Source organism: Gallus gallus, chromosome 1, assembly GCF_016699485.2.
Source record: "Gallus gallus isolate bGalGal1 chromosome 1, bGalGal1.mat.broiler.GRCg7b, whole genome shotgun sequence".
NCBI lineage: Eukaryota > Metazoa > Chordata > Aves > Galliformes > Phasianidae > Gallus > Gallus gallus.
This window is the reverse complement of record NC_052532.1, coordinates 166,038,632-166,063,934: the sequence shown is the minus strand read 5'-3', so window position 1 is coordinate 166,063,934 and position 25,303 is coordinate 166,038,632. Positions and strand designations below refer to the sequence as shown.

Below are 25,303 nucleotides of genomic sequence, written 5' to 3'. Positions count from 1 at the left end.
GGCCCGGCGCTGCCCGCGGCCATGCAGTCGCGGGTGCTGTGCCTGAGCGGCGGGGCCGGAGCTCCGGCTGCACGCAGGGTCCGCCTGCTCCTGCGGCAGGTGCTGGCCGGCGGACCGGCCGCGGCTCGGCCCGGCCGCCTGGAGGTGCGGTCGCTGCACGGCTCAGGTAACCACCCCCCACCGCCACACGTCCCCGGCTCCCGTCGGCCTTCCCCTCGTGCCGGGCGCGGTGCTGCCGGGCTCCTCCGTGCGTGTGAGCAGGGAGCAGCCCCGCAGTGCTCAGCCCCGAGCCGCGGGGAGCCCCGGAGGCTGCTGGTGGCTCCTTAGGCCCACGGCTGTCCCAGCTGTGTTACGGGCCCTTCTTGCCCTTAAGCTACTGGGTGCTGCGTGAGATGAAGGGCAGAGCCTTAGCTCGGTGTTCTCTTCCAAAACGTCTCACCCACAGAGTCGCAGCCCCTGCCTGTGAGCATCGCTCCCCTCAGCCAAGTTAGTTCTTACAGAGCCACCGTTTCTGTGCTGTGCGGCTGCTGTCGGGGCTGCCAAGGCGGGTGGTGCAAAAAGGGATTCCCATCAGCGGTAGCAGTGAGCGTGGGGCTGACCTTGAGCGTGTGTGTGCTGGGAAGATGACCCGGGCTGCCCCAGAGTGTCCTCTGATGCCCTTTGGGCCTGAGCGGAGCAGAACTGCCTCTTAGAAGTGGTGACATATGCCCATGGTAGCTGGCACTCCTTGGGACGAAAGCCAGAAGCATCAAACTGCTAAACATAGAGTCTATGATGAGCAGCTGTGAATTAAGGAAACAGAGTACTGCCAAGGGATTCTGGTGAGGGGTGCTTTCTGAACGCCCCTTTAGTGCTGTTTACCCCCATTTCTGTTGTTCGACTTTGTGTATTGGTTGACTTCGTGTCTGATGCGTGTATTTGCTTCCTTCACAAGGAGGCTTCGAAGAATAGGTAACTGTAAAATTCTTGAAAGAATTCTTGAATAATAATAATAAAAAAAACCATTTAGCTTTAAAAAAATGCCGAAAGAAAGCTAGGATTATTTATTTTTAAACCAGGAATAAAAAGGAACAAAGTAACAGTTTGTGGAAACAAGTGCCTGAAGATGGTAGGTCAGTTGTGATGACTGACCTCATGGACAAGGAGAAGTCCAGTGAAATGGAGCAGCATCGAAAGCAGAATTACTGAAAGTACTTACTAAAATTCAGTGTTATGGGATGTAACTGAATGTGAGTATGCTGTATATGCGTATGAATGATAAAAGTATTCCCAGTTACAATTAATAATGGTTTTGGTGGGAAGATTTAAATCTGTTGCCTTGAATCTCTAGGCAATCTCGTAGCTGTTGGAGACAGGAAAATGGATGATATCGGGATTATTTGCTCTCCCAGGTGCTGATGCTGTTTATTCTTCATTTTCTGGGTTTTTTTTTTCTTCTTTTTTTTTTCCATTTTATTTTATTTTATTTTATTTTATTTTATTTTATTTTATTTTATTTTAAATATGCTTGCCTGTCATCTTGCAGGCCCTGCTGCTCCTCTGGGGTTACTGAGATATGAAGAGGTGATCTGAACTTCTGTATGCAATGTGGGTTTCTGTTATTTCTGTGGGGCTGCACTAATAGCAAGCCTTGACGTTGCATGTCTCTTTGCTACTGAAAAAGGAACTATTTCTGTAAGGGCTGGAAGCTGTTAACAGTCAGGCAAAGAGCAAATTGTAGAGTACGCAGTAATTTGGATCTGACATCCCTGCCAGTTCTGATTTACTCTCTGTGATGGTAGTTTTTAAGCGTAAGGGAGGAACTGTTGTCTGTTTTGTTCTGTTTTATGTGAAAGAGTCGTGCTCAGCAATTTTAACCCTGTCTTTATAAAGCAGATTTGTCTTGCTGGTGCACAGAAGGCCGCAGAAGAACTGCTAGATCTATTCAGTGGTAAAGTTTGAGAGAAATCTGAAAGGCAGTGTTCACGCTGTTGTTGGTTGCATTCGTAATTGTATTTATGGGCTTTATGATGGCTGCAATTATTCCAGTGATCTAATTGACTGCAAGGCCTTATGCTTGTTGCATCAGCACAGCTGAGAAGGCAGAAAAAGTAGATGGGAACTTTCAAAGCCAATTACCCCTGGAAGTGTGTGGAGTTATTTCCAAGTTATTTAAAATTATTCTAACATTTAAGAAAGGAAAGTGGCAAAAAAAGTGGTGTCTTTTATTAGATGTGCTGATACAGCTGGAAGAAAAGGATGAGCTGTCAGGCAGATAAGCTTCTGAGTATTTGTGGTCTTCAGTAGGGTTTCACAGTTGTTCCCATGAGTAAATGTCAGTAAATAGCTTCCAAGTTTTTACGTTTGGCTGTTGTTCAAAATTTAAGTTTTCCTGTTTAACAACTGTTACAGTCAAGGCACCTGTTGATGAGTTTTGCAAGCCTTGCCCATTGTAATCGATAAGGCTGAAGTAAAACCTGCTTAACAAGCTCATAATGGTTGCATAGAAGATGCCACAGTGAATTTTGAAGGCTGTTTCATCTGTTTTGTTATCTTTTCAGTAACTAAGAACTTTTCAAAACAACTCAGTATTTATTTTAAGTCATAGATTTTCTTAATTGAAACACGGTGTTGACATTTAACTAATGCACTTGATATCTGAGCTTTGTTTAGATTAGTTTGATAGCCTGGCTTTTCTGAACTGAGCAAACTGTACTTTAAGAATCTTCGTATAGTTTTAAAACATTGTGAGCTGGTGTTCATGTAAGTAGCAACCATACCAGTAAGATTTGGAAGGGAACCCTGGGGATGCAGTGAGCATCTGTTATCGTATGACTAAGAGGAGGGAATGGATGCTGCTTTATACAGAGAGCTAGCTGAAGCTTCCCACTCCTGGGCCCTCTTGCTCATGGGGGATTTCAACCATCCAGACATCTGCTGGGAGGGCAGTCTGGTATTTGCATGAGTTCTTAGTAATTTCTAGACAGTGCTGGTAACAGTTTTGCAGTGTAAATGCCAGAGAGCCTAGCCAAGGGTAACACTTCATCTGCTGCTCACAAGTAGAGAAGAACTGACTGATTTGGTTATAGATGGTAGCCTGTATCTCTGTGACCATAAAATGGTTGAGCTCAGAAACCGGAGGAGGGCTGGGAAGGTGAGCAGCAGAATTCAGATTCTAGACTTGGAGAGCACAGACTTCTGCTTTTTCATGAGACTGGGAGGTGGGATCCCTTGGATAACAAACAAGTGACCGTTTTTAAAGAAAACTTAAAGGCAGCTCAAGAACAAATGATCCTGTGGTATAGGATATATCCCAAATAGGAAACACTTATTTAGTGTTTCAATAGGAGGCCTGCTTGGTCAAGCAGAAATCCTCTTAATGAACTAAAACACGAAAAAGGAGCGTACAGAACTGAAATAAGGACAGGCAACAGAAGAGGACTGTAGAAGTACTGTTTGCTATGTAGGGACAAAATCGCTGTGCTCTGTCAACTGCATGTCTTAAGTCCGGAAAGGCCTTAATAAATTTGAGGTTTGGGTCCAGAGAAACCTTAAAAAGTTCAAGGAGTAGTGTGAAGTTCCGCCAGTTCTACTTCAGTTTTACTGTTATAGCTCTACAGGCTGGGAAGGGACTGGCTGAGGAGCGGCTTTGCTGAAAAGATTGAAGGGTTGTGGTGGATGCGTGGTTGAATGTCAGCCAACATTGCCCTCATAGCGTAAAGCAAACTACAGGCTTGGCTAGATCAGGAGGAGCAAGGGAGGATTCATCTCTAGAATGCTCTGCTGAGGTTCCACCTGGAATGCTGCATCCAGTTGTGGGTTCCCTTTCTAGGGCAATACTGAGAAACTGATGAAGTCTGCTTGAGGGCTGTCAAAATGGTTAGGGACCTAGAGCACCAGATGGTGAGTAGAAGCTGAGGGAGCTGGCTTTGGTAGTCTTGCAAGGAAGGGAGGGGAGAAGAGAGGAGAAGTCTACTTGCAACTTGCAGTTATAGTGACAAAGATGAAGTCTAACTACCTAATAGTGACAAATAACATAGCAAGAGGCAGTGCTCATTGATTGAGGCTTGTGAGGTTCAAGCTGGACAACAGGACAAACCTTTTCACTGGCAGAGCAGTGCAACAGGGCAAGAGGTTAAGTGGAGAGATTGTGGAATCTCCATCCTTGAGGGTTTCTGAGACAGAGACAGGGCCTTGGGTGGTGTGATCTAGCCTTGGTTATAAGCTGAAGTTGAGCGGGAAGCTGGAGCAGATTATATTTAGAGTGCCTTCCAGCCACTCTTGGTTCTAAGTATTTCTAAGATGGTTTGATAATTGATTTTAGCATGTAGTTTAGCATTTTTCTGACACGGTAAGCAAGTTACTAGGACTTATTCTGAGATCTGTATTTGGGCTGTATGTGAGAGCATCGTAGCATTAGGCATTCTAAAAACTGAATAATGTATTCACAGAAGTTGAGGAAAAAGAATTCGAAAGCATCATTTCTGTTTCTTAAAGAAAAAAGGTGGGCCTTCAGGGATGAGGGCCAGCACCGTTCAGTGCACCCTCATGCACAGATGCTGGATAAATATCAGTTGAAAGCTTATTTTTTTTTTTCTTTCTTCCTCTCTTTTTTCCTTCACAATGTATTCAAATTAAAACCTGGAAGCTTGCAGTTGAACATAATTCAGAAATCAAACTTTTTTATTCTAACAGATGTGACCTAATCCCACAAAAATTAATGTTAGTGGAGCTTAGCACCTTCACGGTTTTAATATGCTTTTGCTGTTTTTGGCTTTTGAGACCAGATGGATGGTCTGCGTACAAGTCAATGTGTAATACGTTAAGACCGCTGTTAGAGTGTGGTAATCTCACATATGTTCAGGACTAAAGAGGCCAAAAGGCAATCATCTTAGCTGCCTAAAAACTCAGCATTCCTCAAGCTTCATTGTAGCATCACGCAAAATCCCTGATAACAGAAAGGTTTTCCCAAGAAGTTGGAACTGTTTTGTGCAGAACTCTTATCCAAAAGCTTAACACGTGTATACAGCTGTGTAGGGTGTTCTCCTTTGCTGTGAGTTTCTGTATTTAGTACATTTGAAAGGTCTATTTATTATTTTCCTTCTTGTTGTTAAATAGTAATTGAGATGCAGTCAGTTTCTCTTCTGATATGACTGGCGTTGCTGTAAATAACTTCAATTAAAGAGTAATATCTTTTTCTTCTCAACATATAGAAAAAAAAACAGTGTGAGTAGACAAAGTTCCTTGTCTTGTGAAGAGGAGGGGAGAAGAGGGACCGTTGATACTAGTGAAGCTAGTGTTACCATTTAAGCTTTTTTTTGACCAGAATAGTGGCCTTGGCAGCCAAAAGGGACAACTGTGCCCTGGGGTGCAGCAGGCCCAGCACTGCCATAGGGTGAGGGGAGGGATTGTGTGTTCTGCTCTGTGCTGTGTGGCATCACCTCCAGCACTGTGTGCCACAACATAAGAACGACATAAAACCATTAGAGAGTGTCTGAAAGAGGGCAATAAGTATAGTGAAGGGTCTACAACGCAGGACATACGAGGAGATGTGAATGTTCATGGTTTATTCAGTGTGGAGGAGGCTGACGGGAGGCCTGATGGCAGCTGCAACTCCTCACAGGGAGCGGAGGGGCAGCGTTGAGCTCTGCTCTCTGTGACGGTGACAGGGCCTGAGGGAACGGCATGGAGCTTTGTTGGGGAGGGTCAGGTTGGGCTTTAAGGAAAGGTTCTTCACTAGAGGGTGGTGGTCATGGAACAGCCTGCCCAGGGCAGCGGGCACAGCCCCGAGCTGCCAGAGATCAAGGAGTATCTGGGCAACACTCTCAGATAAAGAATTTTGGGTGGAGTCAAGAGTTGGATTCAACCATCTTTTGGGATCCTTTCCAATATGGTGTGTTCCATGATTTTGTGATTCTGCTTTTCTGTGCCTGGCTGCAGTCAGTAGGAGGAGCCATGGAGGATAAAAAGTACAGGGCATTCATCAGTGGTGCTCTACCAAAACTCTTGGCCAGCCTCCAGCTACATGGCAGGGTTTGGAGCAAGAGCTGCATTGAGTGGGAGACATAGGCCTGCTCACCTGAAGAACTCTTGTCTTTTTTTTATGGGAAAAAGCAGATGATGCATATCTACAGTGTGGCTCTGAAGAAGAGAGTACATCAGATTCAGTGTATTGTGGTTACTGGCTAGCTGGATATGCACATGTAAACTCCTGTCTCACAGCATTGTAGATCTGTCCAAGCCGTATGTTCTAGGAAGAGTTCACAGCATGTGTTGAGGCTGTTTTCATAACTCTTTTTTAGAGAGTCTCTTCCAGTTCCTGTTATTGGGTTACTGTATTTATGTGCCCTGAATTTCTGACCTGTATCGCATGGGGCTCTACCTGCTGCTTCTGTATATTGACCAGCCCTTGAATGGGATGTCCCACTTACCTTTAGATTCTGGCTTATTTGGCGACTGCTTGATGTTAGCAGGCATAGCTCTTTGTACATCAGGCACTGATTGTATCCCACTGTTTTTCCTGAAGACCACGGTAGCTAACACTGCTATTTTCTGTGTGATAGAGAAGAAACCAGGGCACATCTCCACCTCTTCACCTCTGTAGCTTTTGTGCATGGTAGTACAGCAGTAGCTTGCATGGTAGTACAGCAGTAGCTTGTGAACTGTAGTATTTATATAGTATTCTATAATTTGCAGTGGAGAAAAATTTTGGGGGATGCATGTTCTCAAATGACAAGCCCAACTGATTTAACACCACATTTCTACCAGGCAGGCTGTTGTCAGTTCCTTGCCAGCTGGTGTAATGTTGGAGAGAGCCTATCTCGGCTGACAACTCTGCTCAGAGAGTTTGGAAATGCAGTGGAAATGGCATAACCAAACATGGGATTTTAAATGAATGTAGGAGAAACAAATTAGACAAGAAAGTATAGCCCAGGTGGAAGTGTGTGATAAGATTACTGTACTAATCCCTCTTGTGCTCATTTAGCTAGGAAAACAGACAGTGCTGTTTTGGTTTGATATTGCTTGTAGTTCTATTAAACATGGCTAATATTTTTGCTTTGTGGACAGATGGGAGTTTGAGGCAATGTTTGTCTCCAGGCAGCAACAAAACCTAAAAGACAAATGCCTTTAGCTTGTGTTAGGGATTTGGTGTGCTTAGCTCTCTCCACCGTTTTCATATAATTCCCTCCTGCCTTACCTTACAGGGCCAATTTATGGCTGGAATACTTGCTGAATTTTGGAAATGGTAAGATCAAGTGTTAGCATCTTAGGATTTGAAGTAAATTCTGCCAGAAGAGATGCATTCTCTGTTTTTTACCTAGAACAAATTAACTTACTTTTTGGAGTTTTTTCTTTTTTAATTTATTTTCATTCTTAATTTTAGATTCTGGGAAATCAACTGAGGTTTTCAGTGCCAATAAAATAGGTAATTAGAGCATTCTTATGTAGATGATATAATCATTCCAACGTGCTAAAGAAGTCTGACACCTTGTTGTTTCAGCATCTGGCATCTTGTCCCTACTGTGTTTTGGAAGACTGTATATGCATGGAAGAGTATTTACAACTTGAGCTGAGGTGATTTCAGCTAGAAGCTAATTAGTCATGTACTCCTGTCTCTTTGCATGTTGGCTGAGGAATGGTGAGAAAAAAAAAAACAACCTGGCAGTGGTTTCCTAAGGATATATCAGGCAACCTGCTCTTTTTAGAATGTTCAAATTCTTCCTAGCTGAGCTAATGAGAGAGGTGTCAATTTTTGCAGGAAGCAGTGGGCCTGCAGGATGTTTTCATAAACTTGGAGGCATTTTGGTAAACCCTTTAGCTGTTCCCCAGTGAGAAGGAGTGGTTGGAGCTACTGCGGAGGAAAGGGAACAGGAGACAGCGGCTGTGTAGTAAAATAGTTCTTCTTGTTTTAAACTTAGAGAAGTGGGCAAAATCCTGGGAGCGTCAAAGCCTGCAGTGTCTTACTGCTGTAAGTGGATGTGTTTTTTATTTGGCAGCTCTTTAATTTAAAAATACGTAACTGTTCTCAGAACAGGTACAATACTCCTGAACTGTTGCTGGACTTTTGGAATGACTGAACACATCACGCTGAAGAGGGCATAGTACTCTGATTTGCAGACTGCAAATACCATTTGTCCTGCAGTTCAAGGAGGGCCACAAAATGAGCTGAAGCCTTGGATGGCTGCTTAATATTTAGCTTAGTCCCTGCTGTTTTTGACCATTGCACTTCTTTGCTCCTGCATGAGTCTGGAAGAGAAGGGTGCTCAGCTCCAGGCAGGGAGAATGGGAGCTGCTTGGTGACACTTGGCCTCAGGACCAGGAATGAACCCTTGGCCACCTTTGGTATAGCAGTATTGCTGTTGTCTTCCACTCTCTGGAAAGCCATTTAAGTGCTGTATTGTTGCATAAAATGCAAGAGCAACCATCATCACATGTCAGCTGCCAGTATATTAAGGAAAAATGTTTTGGGGTGATAATTTGTACTTCAGGAGCATCATGAAGACCCAAGAGTGGGCATATATACATGAGGCTGGGAATCCCAGGCTCAGGGAATTGTTAAGCACTTCAGTTTGGAAGGAAATGATCTGTAAGGCTTTCATCATTGCCTCCTGGTCATTGCTGTAGGTGATTCTTCACTAGATGCTGTGATTCCAGTTCTAAATGTGTAGCATTTCCTATAGTTTGTTTGAATAACATCAGAATTTCTGAATTCTCAGTCCTGTGAGATCTGCAGTTACATCTGGGTGTGCCAGTAATGGGCCACATTGGAGTGCAAAATATGAAAGGAGAGCTGCTGTGTGTGTGGGAGCCATTTTGATTGCCTTTGTCAATTTGGACAAGCTTCCTCTTTAGCGTCCCCCTTTCCTGTTCCAACATCAGCCTTCTGAACTCATTTACTCCTTATACTTCCCCCTGGATGCTGTCAGGCGAGCCAATATAACAGTTTTTAGAGTTGGATCTTGTTTGCGGGCCACGTCTTTTCTATGTCTCGTTTCTCAGACAAACACAAGCGTAAATGGTTCTAAAACTTGGCCTCAGTTCATGGAAAGGTAGTGTAATCAGAGTGCTGCACCATGGGGCAATCACTGTAATCCTCTCCATCCACACTCTGTTAGGCAGTGAAGGTGGTATGATCTTCAGCAACTATAATGGCAAAAACATCATTTTACTTAGCTCTGTGGTCTTAATACTTCTGAATTTCTGTGTGTGTCGCCCAGATGGTCATGAGAAAAATACCCTTTGAGTTTGTTAGCAGTCTGCAGCTTGTTCTCTTGGCCTCACAGGTTTTGGCTGTAGTGCTGTGTTTCTGTGTGACCACTGCCTTCTTGGTGCTTACCCATCTCCTGGCTCAAGTTAGATTTCAGTTCTGATTTCATTGGGAAAGTACGTAGGGCATGCCCTGCAATTTAACTCAAGCCTGCCAATGCAGACGGACAGACAAGACAGGCAGGTCCTAGGAAGTAATCAGTAAATTACATGTCAGGTGCTTTAGTTTTACTGAAATCCAGAGCAAGAACTGTGTGAGACTTTCCAACTTTGAAAAGTTGCCAAATTCTTCAGCTGCACAGCTGGAGAGTGCAGGTAGAGTGCATTGGCATGAATATAATGTTTTGTACCTCCAAGAGACTCCATTTCAGACTGCCTGAAAATGAGAAAATCATCATCCCTGCAAGTATTTCTCACTGCTGTTTCTACAGACAAACAAGCTAAGGATTTCATTTGAAGAAACTAGCAATGGTATCTGGACCAAGGTTCTGTAGTGAGTTTGACTTCCATAGCTCCCAACGAAGTAAGCTGTGGTTATAAAAATAAAAGGAAGAAGTTGAAGAATATTAATTGGATATAAATTCTGCTGATAGCTGACCTACTGAAAAGCAGCAGAGCCTGACTAGTAAACTAATGGCTCTCAATTACCACAGCAGGCCTGTGATGTGAACTTAATATGAACATACTGTACACATCAAACGTATATAGGAAATATATGACTTCTTTTCTCTTTTTTTTTTTCAGGTGATACAGTCACTATTGGAGATGTGTCTTTTAAACTCAAAACACCGAAGAACCCAGAACTTGTTCCACAGAACTACAGTAAGAATCTGCTTTCCTTGTGAATTGATATTGAGGTTTTGTTCTAAAAACTTTACTCGCTATAGTTGCTCCACTGATTTTACTGAAATTATTTAAGGATATGTTTTGAAAAAGCACGTACACTGGGGACGGCTCTCTTTACTGAGCTCTTTTAGATACCTCAGGTTCAGCAGATTGTATAGGAATCTCCTAACTTTGACTGTATCTTGTCACTATAATAAATAGGAAGGTAAAAGGATTCATTTATGTTTATATATTTTGACTCCTCCATCAATTACTACTCATAAAGCTCAAATTGTTTGAATGTTTGGACATTGTGTTGAAGGACATGGTTTAGTGAGAACTGTTGGTGATGGGTGGATGGTTGGACTGGGTGGTCCTATGGGTCTTTTCCAACCTTGGTGATTCTATGATTCTATGATCATAGAGCTGTGGCTGTTTATCATTCAATTGCAGTATATCCTAGGAGTTTTCTACTGTATGGCGGATGTATGAGGTTTTTCTACTGTGCTATTTACTATTTCTAGGTCATCATATTATTGTTGTAAGCAGACTTTCAAAATTCAAGTTAATGAGAAATCAATTGCCTGATGATAAAAAGTACTATCAGATACTTAACAAAGTCACTGCCAACTCTGCAGATTAACACTGTGCATATGTACATATACAATTAATTCACGTTTCATTTTGGTACCTTATTAAAAATGCCACACATTCGTAGCCACCCATATTTCCTCCTCTTTGTTGAGGCTACGTGCTTCCCAACCTTTCCGTTTGGATCAGCAAGGAAATCACACTTTGGTTGTGGCATTTCCTAGGGCAGTACAGGCCGATTCTTTCCTGTGAATCCAGAATGTTCAGTGCTTCCACACAGCCATATGGGCTACTGGATATCCAAAACTGTCCTCCCTAGGCTTGCAAGGTCCTACAGATGGAATATGAGTGTAGCCATTCACTTCAAGTGAATTTGCTTTCCATGGCATTTTTGAAGAAGACACCAAGAAAACTGCAGATTTATTTGGGTGGGATGAGAGGTTATTTTGAGACTGAAAGGGTCAGAAAGAGGATTGGAGGAACCGTAGACCTGTCACCCTAATCTCAGTATTGGGGAGAGTCATGGAGCGGATCATCTTGAGTGCAGTCATGTGGCATGTGCAGTACAGCCAGGAGATCAGGCCCAGCCAGCATGAGTTCATGAAAGGCAGGTCCTGCTTAGCCAACCTTATCTCCTTCTATGACTGTCTACATAGACTATATTAAAGCCTTTGACTCTCTCCCATACTATTCTCCTGGAGAAGCTGGCAGCTCATGGCTTGGACAACTGTACTCTTACCTGGGTAGAAAACTGGCTGGAGGCCTGGGCCTAGAGAGTGTTGATGAGTGGCTGCTCAGGAAGGTGGTGAAGTCGCTGTCCCTGAAAGTTTTCAAGAAGCATGTAGATACAGCACTGGGGGACATGGTTTAGTGGGAATGGTGGCCATGGTCTGATGGTTGGACTAGGTGATCGTAGAGGTCTTTTCCAACCTTAATCTTTCTGTGGTTCTTTTTGGTTTACTGAGGTGGTGTTGGTAATACCAAGAGTAGATTTGCCACTGTAGTAGTAGACTAGCTGGCAAGATGGCAGGTAACTGCTGTGAGAGGTGCTCACTAAGTGTGTTATAGCATTGGAGAAGGCAGAAACTGCTGTGTGAAGGTTTATATTGTTTCATTCTTAGGCAATAGTACTTTGGTTTGTCAGACATTCCTTATTTTTAGTAACTGTGCAATAGTAGACCTGTGTTACAGTTGCCATATTTAGATAAGTTTCTTAACCCTCCTCTTTTTTGAAAAGCAGCCATTCTTCTGTGATATAAAACACTTCTACAACTTCTTTGCATATAATATAAACATTAGATGCATAAAAATTAACATGTATCAATCTGCTTGTCCTTCAAGACATGTACAGGAACAGCGAAAGGGAGATTTTGTTTGCATTCGGCCAATCATTAGTTCTGAGGTCTGCCAGATTTGTATGCCAGGCTGATGCTCAGCATCTGGATTATGGACTGCTTAATTCCCATGCCCCATTATGCATGACACTGTGACATCTTCCTTCAAGGTGATAGAAGTTACCAAAGCTGTCCTATGCCATGTGTCGGTCCTTGTTGTTACGGGGTAGCCCATTAAGAAAGGATTTCCGTTTCTGAGTGTAACAGCACTTCCCACACCTTGTGAGCTCTCTGGGAATTGGGCCAAACAGTTGAGAAATGCTGCTCTGTGTTATTTCTTTATATAGCTTCTTAAAGGATAGATTTTTGTGTTTCATTATTTCCTATGCTGGCTTTCCCATTTGATCATGAAACATGTTAGTTGTCTGTATCCGTGACTAACGTGATCAATTTCACTTATTTAAGTTTCTTGTAGATGGATTTGTTTTCTCCTTTTCTGTGCTGTACCAAAAGCTTTAATTTTAACAGTGCCTCCATACCTTCCACTTCTAACAGTAGCAGACACTGTTACAACTTCTGGTAAATCTGCACTTTTCAGCAAAATAAATGTTAACTCTGTTGCAGTAACAGAATGTCTTTCAGTTCTTTGGACTGAGAAGGTAAGAAGAGTATAAAAATGTTTGATGAAATTAAAGAAGAATGTTGTTTTAGTTAGGTGATTTTAAAAAGGAAGAAGTAGCTGAAAACTAGTGAAAATAGGTATTAAAGTGGAACTGTACGGAGTTGTGGGATCTTAGCTAGACTCTGATTCTACAACTAGAAGTAAGATTTATTAGCAGTTATTACGTTGCTAATAATTACATATAATTATTATTATATCTTATTAGTTGCTTCTCTTTTTGAATGATCATGACTGGCATGCTTGAGATACTGCTGTTCATTAGTATTCATTTATTGAACAGTAGGGATATTTAAGGTACGTGATTTGTGCTTGTGAACCTAAATACTACATTAGTTATAATTAATAAGGTAGAATATTCATGTGCTTAATAACAGAAAATGGGAATCTGGAGGAAAAACTGTAACACAATAAAGAATGTAAATATATTAGAATCATAGAATCATAGAATCGCTAAGGTTGGAAAAGACCCACAGGATCATCCAGTCCAACCATTCGCCCTTCATCAATGGTTCCCGCTAAACCATGTCCCTCAACACAACATCCAAACGCTCTTTAAACACCACCAGGGTTGGTGATTCCACCACCTCTCTGGGCAGCCCATTCCAGTGCCTGACCACCCTTTCAGAGAAGTAGTATTTCCTAACGTCCAGCCTGAATCTTCCCTGGCGCAGCTTGAAGCCATTCCCTATATTAAGTACCTACAAAATCTTAGCCTTGTCATTTTATCTTTAACTAATACCAAGTAACTGCATTCTTTCTATTACTACATTAAACTGATCAAATTTTAAGTCTTTCTTTGAATGTCATTACATTTTGCTGAAACACAGAGGATATGTGCTGCTGGTTACCTTCTGGTTTGATGTTTTGCTTTTTGGCTTTTTGTAGGTACGTAGCAACCTGACTATGAAACACTCCATTTTGTGTGCTAACATAAAAATACTGTTTTGCTGTTGTTGGCAAATGGCTTTTTCTTGGAAGATGATAATTAAAGGTACATAAAGTCTGAATTGTTTTAAATTTTGCTAAGTGAGAAGTAAAAATGAGTCATAGGCGAGGGAATTTTGTTAATGGGGTTTCTGTCATAACTACATCTGACACGTTCTAGAAGGCAGGCACTTAGTTTTGCACTGCTTGTTCTTTTATCAGTAAAAACAAAACCTACATTTTTAAAATCCCACCATGCCCGAAAAGTTTGATCTTATCTGTAATTATTCTTTGGAGAAACTTGGTGTGGCTTTCTGTGTTACTTCGTGTTTACTAATCTTGACCAAAAAATTCCTAACGTAGCTCTTCCAGAAGGCTTTGTATAATGACAGGGAATTCTCATTCAAGCAGGAAAGGTGACGTTCAGTGGCAATGCCATGTAGGTACTGCTGTGTGAAGGTGCAAATGCATTTGGGAACTTGCCTATATTCCTACTACAGGTAACTGTTGCATTTGGAAAAGTTAGTTTCAAACAGTTTGTGGTTTTATGTCGCCCTCCCTTCAGAAGTGAAATGCATATATAGCTTCTGGGGTTCAGTGTGTCCCTGTTAAGTCATAAAAGTTGTTAGTTATTTCAGTTGAGATATATGGGGATGAAATAGAGAAAGAAAACAGCACTAAATGGTTCAACTAATGATGTTGTTGAAGGGGGATTCTTTTAATGTTGGGGAAATGAGAGCTATTTCTGTGTAGTGGGATCAGTGGTGTCAGCAGCTTTTTTTGCTTATGAATCAGTGTTGCCATAAGAGTAAGATGCCTCTGTGTTCTTGTCCTGGAATGGTATGCACCATTTGCAGAAGAGGAGAACAAGTGTGTGTGCTCAGTTCTTGCTCAAAGTGGGTTCAGATTTGTGCTGGAATGTGTGTTCCTTCTTTTTAGTTTACATCAAATCTACAAGTTACCCAATGAAACACACTCCTGAGACAGATTGGATTGCGAGATGACTGTAATTTCATGCTAACAAAGGTTTTGTCATTACATTTCTTTTCTTCTAGCATAAAGATAGATGTCTCTTGTCAGAGTTTGTGATTATTTCAGCACTTAGTTTTCTTGTAGCCTTGCAGCTGTAATACTGCTTGGCTGTTATCTCCAAGAATTTTCAATAGTGTTTCTTTGTCTGTAAGGCTCTCAGCATTTTACATCATTGTCCCCATTATTTTATTTATACCAAGGCTGGAGCAGAGGGTGGCACATTGTCATAGAAATCTTCAGGAAAAGTCTGGGTGCTGAAGACTGTCCCTGGTGCCTCATAGCAGAGTAAGCTGAATCCTAGCTATAGATAAAGGTAGTTATTTACCCTCTATGGTCTCAAAATGTGTCAATGATGTAGATTCCAGACCTAACCTGCTCAATTTGTTCCAGTAATTAATGATTAATGTGTGTGTGTGGGGGGGGGGGGGGAGGGAGTGAGAAGCTTTTCCACTTCTAATTCATAATAACCATGATGTACAAATTGTTTTTTTTTTTTTGTGGGTTTTTTTTTTTTTTTAACTGTTATCGTGTCTTGCTTATTGGAATACAGTTGTTAAAGATTTTAACAAGATTTTAAGGGTCAGGGTTGACCTTATCGCTCTCTACAGCTACCTGAAAGGAGGCTGTGGTGAGGTGGGGGTTGGCCTCTTTTCCCATGCAACTAGCAATAGGATTAGAGAGAATGGCCTCAAGTTGCGCCAGGGGAATTTCAGGTTGGATGTTAGGAAATATTTCTCCTCTGAGAGAGTGGTCATCCAGAGACACTGGAACGGGCTGCCCAGGATGGTGGTGGAGTCACTGTCCCTGGAGGTGTTCAAGAAATGTTTAGATGTTGTATTGAGGGACATGGTTTAGTAGGAAATATTGGTGGTGGTGGTGAATGGTTGGACTGGATGATCTTAAAAGTCTTTGCCAACCTTGATGATGATTCTGTGATTCTATGATTCCATAATTCATTTTTTCTCTAGTCTGAATTCCAGTATCTTTACTTTTTCCATGTCTTCTAGATTTTTGATCATTTTTCTTGGTCAGTTCTTGAATCTCATGAATGTGTCTGTACTGGATGGAGCTCTTGTGCTCAAAAGCAGGCACAGTGTGGCCCACCAGTTGGACGCTGATGTAACTGCTCTGGCTATATATTTTCTTCTGAGTTACACATACAGCTAATAAGTTTCATTTATTCCATATTTGTAGGTTAGTAAGGGAATCTTAGTCTTTTGAATCCCATTCAGTGTTCCTTCCAGAAAGCTGTTTGGTTTCACATGATTCCTCTGTGTTCTCTTTTCATGTATATTCAAAAGGAGTCAGTGATCTACCTATGTAGATCTTACGCCTTCCTGTGAGGCAGCCGGTTTGGAGGAATTAATGATAAATAGATTTACAGTCTAATCCAAGGAGGTAACTTCTCCCTTTCTAAACCCCTGCAAAGATTCACTACTTGTTGCCCTACCACTGCAAGAACAAAAATTGTTGGAATGAAGACCGTTTCCATGAAAAGTTTATGAGGAAAAATAGTGATCCAATGAAAACTGACTGTGATGCAACCACATTATGAGCCTTTGAAAACTCCTTGGGTTCCATGCATCAGTGTGAAATTGGAAGAGCAACAGATTTTTCCTTTTAAAATGCTAAATGAAAGCAGCTGAAAGCAGGCTGCACATAAGGGCCTTCCTCTTCAGCTCAGCTGCCCTGCCTTCCCCCTGCCACACAAAAGCTGTGAAATATGTCTTGGTGAGCTCAGTTGTTTTGAACATTTTCCTTTTTAAAGATATGTTTGTGTCTATAGACAGAGGCCTCTCTCCTTGTCCCCTCCTTCCTGTTATAGAGTTGCCACCCCTACACTGGTTGTGCAGCAAATGGTGTGTACAACCGAGCGAGCCCTTGGTGGTTATAGAAAAGGGAGATCATTTTTCCTCACAAATTTTCACCTCACCTGGAAAAAAAGGAGTTGTTCTCAAACTCTAAACAAGTGCTTTAGCAAAGGTGTGAGTATGCAGTATCTTTTGTATTTTGTTTGAATGACACACAGTGGTATCGTCCAAGGGGTACGTGGTTTGGTGGGCATGGAGGTGATGGGTTGGAAGTTGGACTAGATGATCTTAGAGGTCTTTTCCAATCTTACAGATTCTATGATTTTAAGTGCTGGTTATTGTTTGATTGGCCAAACCAGAGTTATCCAGGGACTTGAGCTGTAGCATATTTTATATCTCGTCTGCATTAAATATTCTTGGCAATTGGTTTATTTGTCTGTTTGCATCTGAACAGTGGGGAGAGGTATCTGTCATTTATGGGATTTCTTCTGTAGGTGGGCTACAACAACTTGCCAGCAGATACTGTCTGCTATCTCCACTGAATCTTACGGCTTCAGTGAGCATAGCATATGCCAAGAATTCACATATGAGTGAACTGGAAAATTTCAGAGGCTAACATATCCATTTCAGTCTTGGTTTTATCAAAAGCTAATTTGTGGATCAAACAGCAGCGGCTGCTGCATTTGCTTCAAAATCAATCTACTATGTTTTCTTCTTTTCTTATTTGAGGATTTCTCCATTCTGCTTTAACTGCCCACTTTACAAAACGTTTGCAAAGATTCTGCCAGGTGTTTTCCCACTTACAACATATTAAAAAGTGATCTAATCCAGTTTCTTTCTCTGGCTGTCGTCAATAAACAGGAACAGCAAACTGTAGCACTGACTACTCTTCTGCATGTGCCAGATGGTGTCTTTGAGAATACGCTGTGGAGGCTTCCAACGCATCACCCTGCAGATTAAGAATATTGGGCCAGCTACTCAACTAGCGCAAATCAGCAGAGTGCCACTGAACAGCTTGTGCAAACCCAGTTTGCATTAGGTGTTATGTGACTCATGGGATAATTAATAAAAACTGCTGCATTATCTGTGCTCATGCTTTTGCAGCCAGTTTGCCTTGTCTTCTAAATGTCACAGAAAATGATTATGTGCCTCTTGGAGTCGAGTTAATATATAATACTTGAATAGAGAGGATTTTTCTCAAGTTGTGATAGACAAAAGAAGTTTGCTTTGCAGATACCACAGTAAAAGTAGTCTTAATATATAGAAATAATATATATTATACTGCATATGCACATCTGAAGTTTCTTTTGAAAAGTATAATGTGCTGTGGGAGCAGTTTATACGGTGTAGACTTCATATTCAATGTCTGTGCATTATAATTGATCTAGCTGTAACCTGTACGTGGGAAGAATTATTTGAATGATGAAGCAATGAAACCACTTTCTAGTAACTTTAAATCAATAAGAAATGGTGTCTTTTTGTGACCCTTTCTCCAAAAGCAAAGTTAGGGAATCAGAGGAACATAAGCATCCTGAAATGCCTTAAGGTTTGCAGGGGAAGGAGGGGGGTCATGTTCCAAAGATTGTTAGATTTCAAATGCTGTGTACTTACGTTCCCATTTACGTGACAGTTTGTCTTACAGATGCTGCTGAACACTCTAAAATCCTGTTCCTATTTATGGTGCTGCTTTTAAGTCTGACCTGAGATATTTTTTTTTCTTGAGGCCATCCTAAAAATAAAAAAGGTAGCTACACATGTTAAGTGAGATACACCAGAGGTGCCTGCAGTCATGTTGTGTCGATGCTTCAAATGTGTGACTTTTGATGTGAAAAGAATTCACTGTTCCAGCAAGATTTGCAAGGTTATTTGTCCAATTTAGGGAATGTACCTATTTTTTTCGTAGCAGCTGCTAAAAAAACACACTAATGATGCACACAGTGCATTCATACAACAGGTGGAAGTTATAATGAATGTGTCTCTATCTGGGAACTTTAGTGGTACCTTTCATCAAAGGCTATTTGTGTGATGCTTTTCAAATTAGCATACTTTTAAAGCAGCAGAATTAGGACAGAGCGGGTCTGGTGTGCTTCATTAGCCCTTATTTCATGAGAATTATATGTAATATGAATTTTCTTAGTCTCTTGAAAGTCTCATAGAAAGGAATATGTTCTCTGTGAGGGACTAATTTGCATTTGCCTATGGTGTGTGGTACATGTGATGTGTATTGCTTTTGAATAAAAACAGTATTGCAGTATAGAAGAATGTATGCCTTCACTCATACAATCTTACCACACCAACGTTTGAGTGAGCAGTACATGCAGTAATCCCAGGCACGTTAATGACAGTTGTTTAACAGCCAAACCAAACCCTGAAATGTTTGTTTACAGTTAATCTGATGGTCCTAATGCATAGGTTGCTTGTTTAGTCCACGGCCACACCACTCTGGGAATGCCCAATCTCATCTGATCTTGGAAACTAAGCAGGGTTGGGCCTGGTTAGTACTTGGATACTTGGATGGGGGACCTCCTGGGACTATAGGGTGCTGTAGGCTGCTTGCTTTAGGAGGAAGTTTTTCACACAAAAGGTGGTGACGCACTGGAACAGGTTGCCCAAGGAGGTTGTGGATGCCCCATCCCTGGAGGCATTCAAGGCCAGGCTGGATGTGGCTCTGGGCAGCCTGGTCTGGTGGTTGGCGACCCTGCACATAGGAGGGGGGTTGAAACTCAATGATCATTATGGTCCTTTTCAACCCAGGCCATCCTATGATTATTTATGTGTGTATGTTACTCCTGCTCATATTGGTGGTGAGGTTATAGCTGCTTTCACTGGAAGTGGGAGAAGATTTCAGATTGTTTTCCTGCGTGATAGATCTAAGTCTTCACTTAAGATTTTAATAAAGTTTTCCTTAGCCACCCTTATACCATCTTACTAGAATCTCACAGGATCATTTTCTGCTGTTTCTATTGTTTTACAAAAAGGAATTGTATTTCTGATACACAAAGATACAAAGGCAAATTGGAAGCCCTGAGAATTGATGGATGCTACTGCTTGCTCTCCTTGAACTCTGTCCTTTTCTCAGCCTCAGGATAGCTAAAGTAGAAACAAGGCTTGTTTCTAAAAATTTTGGTTTCTAATTGAAACCAGTAAACAGGCTAAAAAAAGGTAAATAAACAATTAGTAATGTGGTGATTTCATCTTCTCCCACTCCTTTCTTACTGCACTTTAGATGCCTCTCCAGCATTGCAGGCACCACCCTTGAGGCCCTCGCTTCAAACCCTGTCATTGGTCTTGTCACATCGTTCTGAAAGCAACCATATATACACATGCATAAATAAACCTCCCTCCTGGCTTGCTTGTGTTTAGTTATTTGAAGTTCACGATCCACAGAAGCGTTGGGATGTAGGTTGGATGATTCTATTACAAACGATAATCAACTTATCAAACTGATGCTGAGAAGTCTTTTCATTAATGAGCTCAGTGTGAAATTAAGATCAACAACCTTTTTCTGTTTTTGTTGTGTTTTACTTCTTTTAAAAGAGCAGTTTCACAGAGGGAAAGGCAGTGGGTAAGATATAAACTATTATGTAAAGTAAGTAGCCTAAGAGAAACTATGTCAGGGGTCTGGAGCGCAGGCCTTATGAGGAGCGGCTGAAGGAGCTGGAACTGTTCAGTCTGGAGAAGAGGAGGCTTGGGAGAGATCTTATTACCCTCTATAATTACGTGAAGGGAGGTTGTAGTGAGCTGGGGCTTGGCCTCTCGTGTGACTTGTGATAGGACTAGAGGGAATGGCTTCAAGCTGCGCCAGAGAAGGTTCAGACTGGATGTCAGAAAATACTACTTCTCTGAAAGGGTGGTCAGGCACTGGGATGGGCTGCCCAGGGAGGTGGTGGAGTCACTGACCCTGGAGGTGTTCAAGGAACGTTTGGATGTTGTGTTGAGGGACATGGGTTAGTGAGAACCAGTGGTGAAGGGTGAATGGTTGGACTGGGTGATCCTGTGGGTCTTTTCCAACCTTGGTGATTCTATGATTCTATGATTCTCTGCACTTCTGTTAGTTCTGTTAGCTTTAGGATAACACATCTTTATGCTTTTGTTTTAGTTTTTGAGAAAAGAACAAAAAAACTGCGTGGATGACCAGGTATCTCTAATGCTTTTCAGACTTAAATAATATATTCTTGTCTTTATTTTTCTTTCAAAGTGACAGATTCTTTGGCCCAGTCTGTAGTACAGCATTTAAGATGGATAATGCAGAAAGATCTTCTCGGCCAAGATGTCTTTCTTATTGGACCTCCTGGGCCCTTGCGACGGTCTATTGCCATGCAGTATCTGGTACGTATGGTTGATTTAAGTTAATGGAGAAATAGTCACTAATGTCAGTTAGATATTCCTCTACTAGCCAAACTGAGGAAAGCATTAGTATAAAATTTCACAACAAGCAACTTGAGGAGGTAAATAAGTTTTTCCATAAATGCTCTTTCCAGAGTTCAGTTTGTTTTAGATGAATAAAAAGTGCAGACATTTTAATACGTTCTTCTGCCTAAACTCCAGGGAAAAGAAAGTTGGAAGACTATGGTACCATATGCTATCACAAATGGAGAAACAGTTTGTTCTAGGCATTATGTATGTTGGAAGATTAAGATATCTGCCTACTGTTACAGACAACAAATCGTTTTTTGCTTCTTTTTATAGAAAAAGACATGAAGTAAAGGATTTGGGAAAGGAGTATTCTAAATAACATTTGGGAACAGTTATCATGAGTGATCAGAAAGTGGAGATGTGTGTGTGATCCACACTTGGAATGTGGGAAGAACTTGCCTACATCCATCTGCATGAACCATGGCAGCACTGTGTGCAAGATTTTACATTTAAGTCATTTGTGCATAAGTCATCTTAACTGATCAGGATGGGAGGTGGCTGTCTGCTCCAAAAGAAAATGTGCATAGGGCTTTGTCTGCCATCAATTCTACCCAGGATCTGGTTGTGCAGAAGAATCAAAATGGTGGTGTATAACAATTGTCATGAAGATCAGCCATTTCTTTTCAAATCAAAAGACAGGAATTCAAAGACTAGCTCTCAGAGGGAAAACGCACAGGAGAAAGCTGTTGATTTTGAATTTTGGAAAGGAGAAAAAAGATTTCTTGCTCTAATAGACCAGATGTGCTACTTGGTAGCTCAGTGCATTCCTTAGAAGAGATGAGAAGAGTTTGATATAACCTAAAAAGAGGAGACACCTGATATCAAGGCATGGGACATAGGCTGTATCCTTGTTTACACCACAGTGTGTATACACATGAGCATTATTAGAAAGATTGCTGCTTACTGTTTCAACACCCTATGAGATAATTGCTTGAGGGACTGATCTTTGCATGTGAGGTACTACATGCTGTGGTCCCTTTGTTGAAACAGTGTAGCCTGGAGAACTTCTATCTACTGTTGCTACTACACAAGGCTAATTGTTAAAGAGAACTGGTGTATTCTCCCTTTTGTTCTTTTTTCTATTAGTCATACTAAAACAAGATTATACCTACATGCATCATAGAGGTGGCTTTTTAAGCCAGCTAGATACAGAAAAGATGAAGTATTTGTCATGGTTTTTGTTGTTGTTGTTTGGTTGTTTTTTTGTTTGTTTTTTAATAACTTTGTTTCATTTATATATTTTTTTTCCCCCAAATATCTGAAATCTCTAAAGAGAGATCTCATACCTTGCCATGAGTGATAAGGGCTAGGGGCATTTCAGCATCAATCTGTTTCCTAGCAGAATGCGTTAAATCTCAGATAGATAAAGAAGTAGCAGGAGCATCAGGTGTAAGTACATTGGTTTTTTGTTTTGTTTTTTGCTTTAAGATGAAAATTTATAAGTAGAACTCCTACTGAATTAAAATAATAATAAAAAAAACGTAAAGATTTTGTTTTCTGAAGTAGTCTATAATTTTATAGAAGTAAACTGCAACTTGTGTTATTAAAGGCAGAGGTGGTGAGAAAAATATAGTTCATCAGTATATTGACAAAGTATGTGCAGGTAATAATCACAACTGTATCACAGTGTGTTAATGAGCAGTGACAGATTTGAAGCTTTCAAATAATTTATGGAAAACTTGGATTTCTATTCATGATTTGTGGATGTTGATTATTTCTCGGTCCAGAACCAGAAAATTGGCCATAAAGAAGACTTTATGGATGCTCAATTGAACATCTATGTAGCTGGTTATTATGTTTTTAGAACAGATTCGGGGAAATAAAACTTTATTGAGCAGAAATTCAAACCATTTTGTTTGAGGCAGAACACACTGTAAACGTTTTAAAAATATGATATATTAGATTTTGTTCAGAGTTATTTCAGATCGCTGTGCTGTTGTCTGGAGCTCTTTTGTATAATTATACCATTGGACTTATTGTTCAAAGTTCACTTACTGGAATTGTGGTTTTGTTTTTGTAGTAACCTCAGTTTGTTGTCCGCAGGAACTGACAAAGAGAGAGGTTGAATATATTGCACTCTCAAGGGACACCACGGAGACAGACCTCAAACAGCGACGAGAGATCCGAGATGGCAGTGCTTTTTATCTTGATCAGGCAAGTTGCAGTCACACACCACCTCATTGCTGTTCACAACTGGTTTGTAGGAAATCATGGTTTAAATGATGAAAACTCGATACGTGGCATACAGAATGACTGGTATATTTCTGATGGCTAGAAAATTTCATAAAACACTCCTGACTTTGTTATTACTGAAAATGTTATCTTTTCCCAAATCCAAGATTGCTCCCTCTATTCCAAGTACCACAGGGTTTTACCCTTTTATTTAGACTCAATTAGGGAGACAATTTATTATGTTTATTGTAATGATGAGAAGTAAAATTCATTCAGTGCAGGTCAACTGTAGTTTCACAAGCACTTCTCTAGATATTGCTCTTGTCTAACCTCTGTAGCACTTCAGATGTATTTTCAAAATGAGTCCTTTGATCTAACGTCATTGAAAGAGTCTAGTTCATTTATGTTAGTACTGCTCTGTATACTTCAACCCAAGCACAGTAAATGGAGACAACTGGGAGATTTGGTTCAGAAGATCACTTCTGATCAGAATTAAAATAATGATTTAAACACTCCTGTCATCAGTACTTTCCCAACACAAGGACTACCTTTAAGTAAAACAGTAGAGTGACTTACATTAGGAAAAATTTCTTTGTAAGCTATCAAAGGCATGTCCACAGGTAAAATATGCACTTTGATTAGAATGTCTGTTTTAATTTGTATACAGGTTAGATGTCTAAATAAATAGGGTGGGCCAGTTTCTCTGATGTAGTATGAGTTTAAATGTGTTATCTAAAGCAGTTTTCAGTTGTTAGTATGATAGAGGTTAATGATAGCACCATCCTATGAGTAATTTGTGGGTGGAAGGTAGAATGGGAACAGGAGAGGAAAGAAAGCCTAGAAATTTTGTTCTCTACATTAAATAAGTAATTTACTATTTTTAAAATAAGGAAAAAAAGAAGTACAATCGATCTCTTTTTCAGCACTACCAACCTTCAGAATATATTTTCTTGAAATCATGATAAATTGACTCTGAGTGATAGATGATCTAAGTAACCTTTTTAAGTTACTTCTCAGATTTGAAATTATTTAATGGTTATCCGTAAATACGAGAGTTGTACAATATGAGATAACTTAAAGCACTGTACTGTGGATTAGGGCTGTAAATGACTTCTTGTTTACCAGAGGGTGAAAACATTTGTGCAGGCTATAGAGCTAACTTATTAACTCATGAGCTCCATTGCTAACCGTTGTTATAGACAGTCTTATCCTTGTGCTTACTGCAGAGTAGTTAAAATAAATTCTCTCTCAGTGTAAAAGCATTAGTTAATTAAAATTTATAAAAGCAAAGTATTAGGGACTGTATGAATCTCAGCAAGGTGTGAGAATAATCTGTTAATTGTATTTGTGTGAAGACTGTGATCGCAGTATAAATACGAAGCAGCTTGCTTCACTTTGTACAAGCTATTTTGAATGATCTCACTTCAGTAAGAACGTTCTGTGAAGATTACCTTTCTAAGGTAAAGGTCTAAGATTACCTATGTTCTTTCATCTGTTGGAAATGTTCAGTTGAAAGGCTTTTACCAGAGACCAACATAGTAGTATTTCAGACCAGGGTTTTCCTTTAGTAAGATATTCAAGTAAATCATGCTCAAGTTGACTATATATGTTTAAATTTTGTGGGAAAGATTATAAAATAAATAATTGCTATTTAGATGTGTACTGAAAACATGAAAGATGAACCTGTTAGACAGTGATGTTCTACCCAAAGTTTTCTTGCTCTGTGTTTTAATTATAGACATTTGAAGTATGATAGATAGCTACATTTAGATCCATCCAAGATCTAGTTACATTTGGTAATAAAAGGAATGAAGTTTTACAGGTTATGCAGAAGTCTGAATTAGTTTATTCAATAATTATAACATTTTCACATAAGCCTATCAATGCAAAACATTGCAGAAGCTAGATCCTAGTCTTTTTTAAGCCACAGACTATGAACTGTTTCAAGACAGAGGAGGCAGCAGTAAGTAGCCTTAAGAAAATATTTCTAGAAGAGCTTGGATTGCTTCCATTGCCATAGGTGAGCTAAGGAAAAGATGAACTTATATGAGAAACTGAAGATATAAGCTATACTTTTCAGATTTATACACTATTTCCTTTCCTATGGAATCTTATGCTTGCTGTTCATGACACTAGATAGAAAACAGCAAAGCTCAGAAGTCTTGTTTTCCAGAACATCCACTGGCTGAATTCTGTGGGTCAAATAAAACTTACCTGTCTCTTTGCAAGTCACAATATAATAATGTAGTTATCTAACACCTTGAATGATA

General features: G+C 40.5%; 1 protein-coding gene and 1 pseudogene across 1 annotated transcript in view; both read left to right on the top strand.

Annotated features, from left to right (window-relative positions):
- Positions 1–25,303, top strand: part of VWA8 (von Willebrand factor A domain containing 8) — a 181,262-nt gene continuing 155,959 nt past the window's right edge. Inside the window, exons 1-4 of the mRNA XM_425624.8 lie at positions 1–166; positions 9,991–10,068; positions 20,644–20,774; positions 22,905–23,015. Coding sequence (XP_425624.5) covers positions 22–166; positions 9,991–10,068; positions 20,644–20,774; positions 22,905–23,015 — 465 coding nt within the window. The 5' untranslated portion in view covers positions 1–21. The remainder of the gene's footprint in view (positions 167–9,990; positions 10,069–20,643; positions 20,775–22,904; positions 23,016–25,303) is intronic.
- Positions 18,870–18,996, top strand: LOC121109517 (annotated as a pseudogene).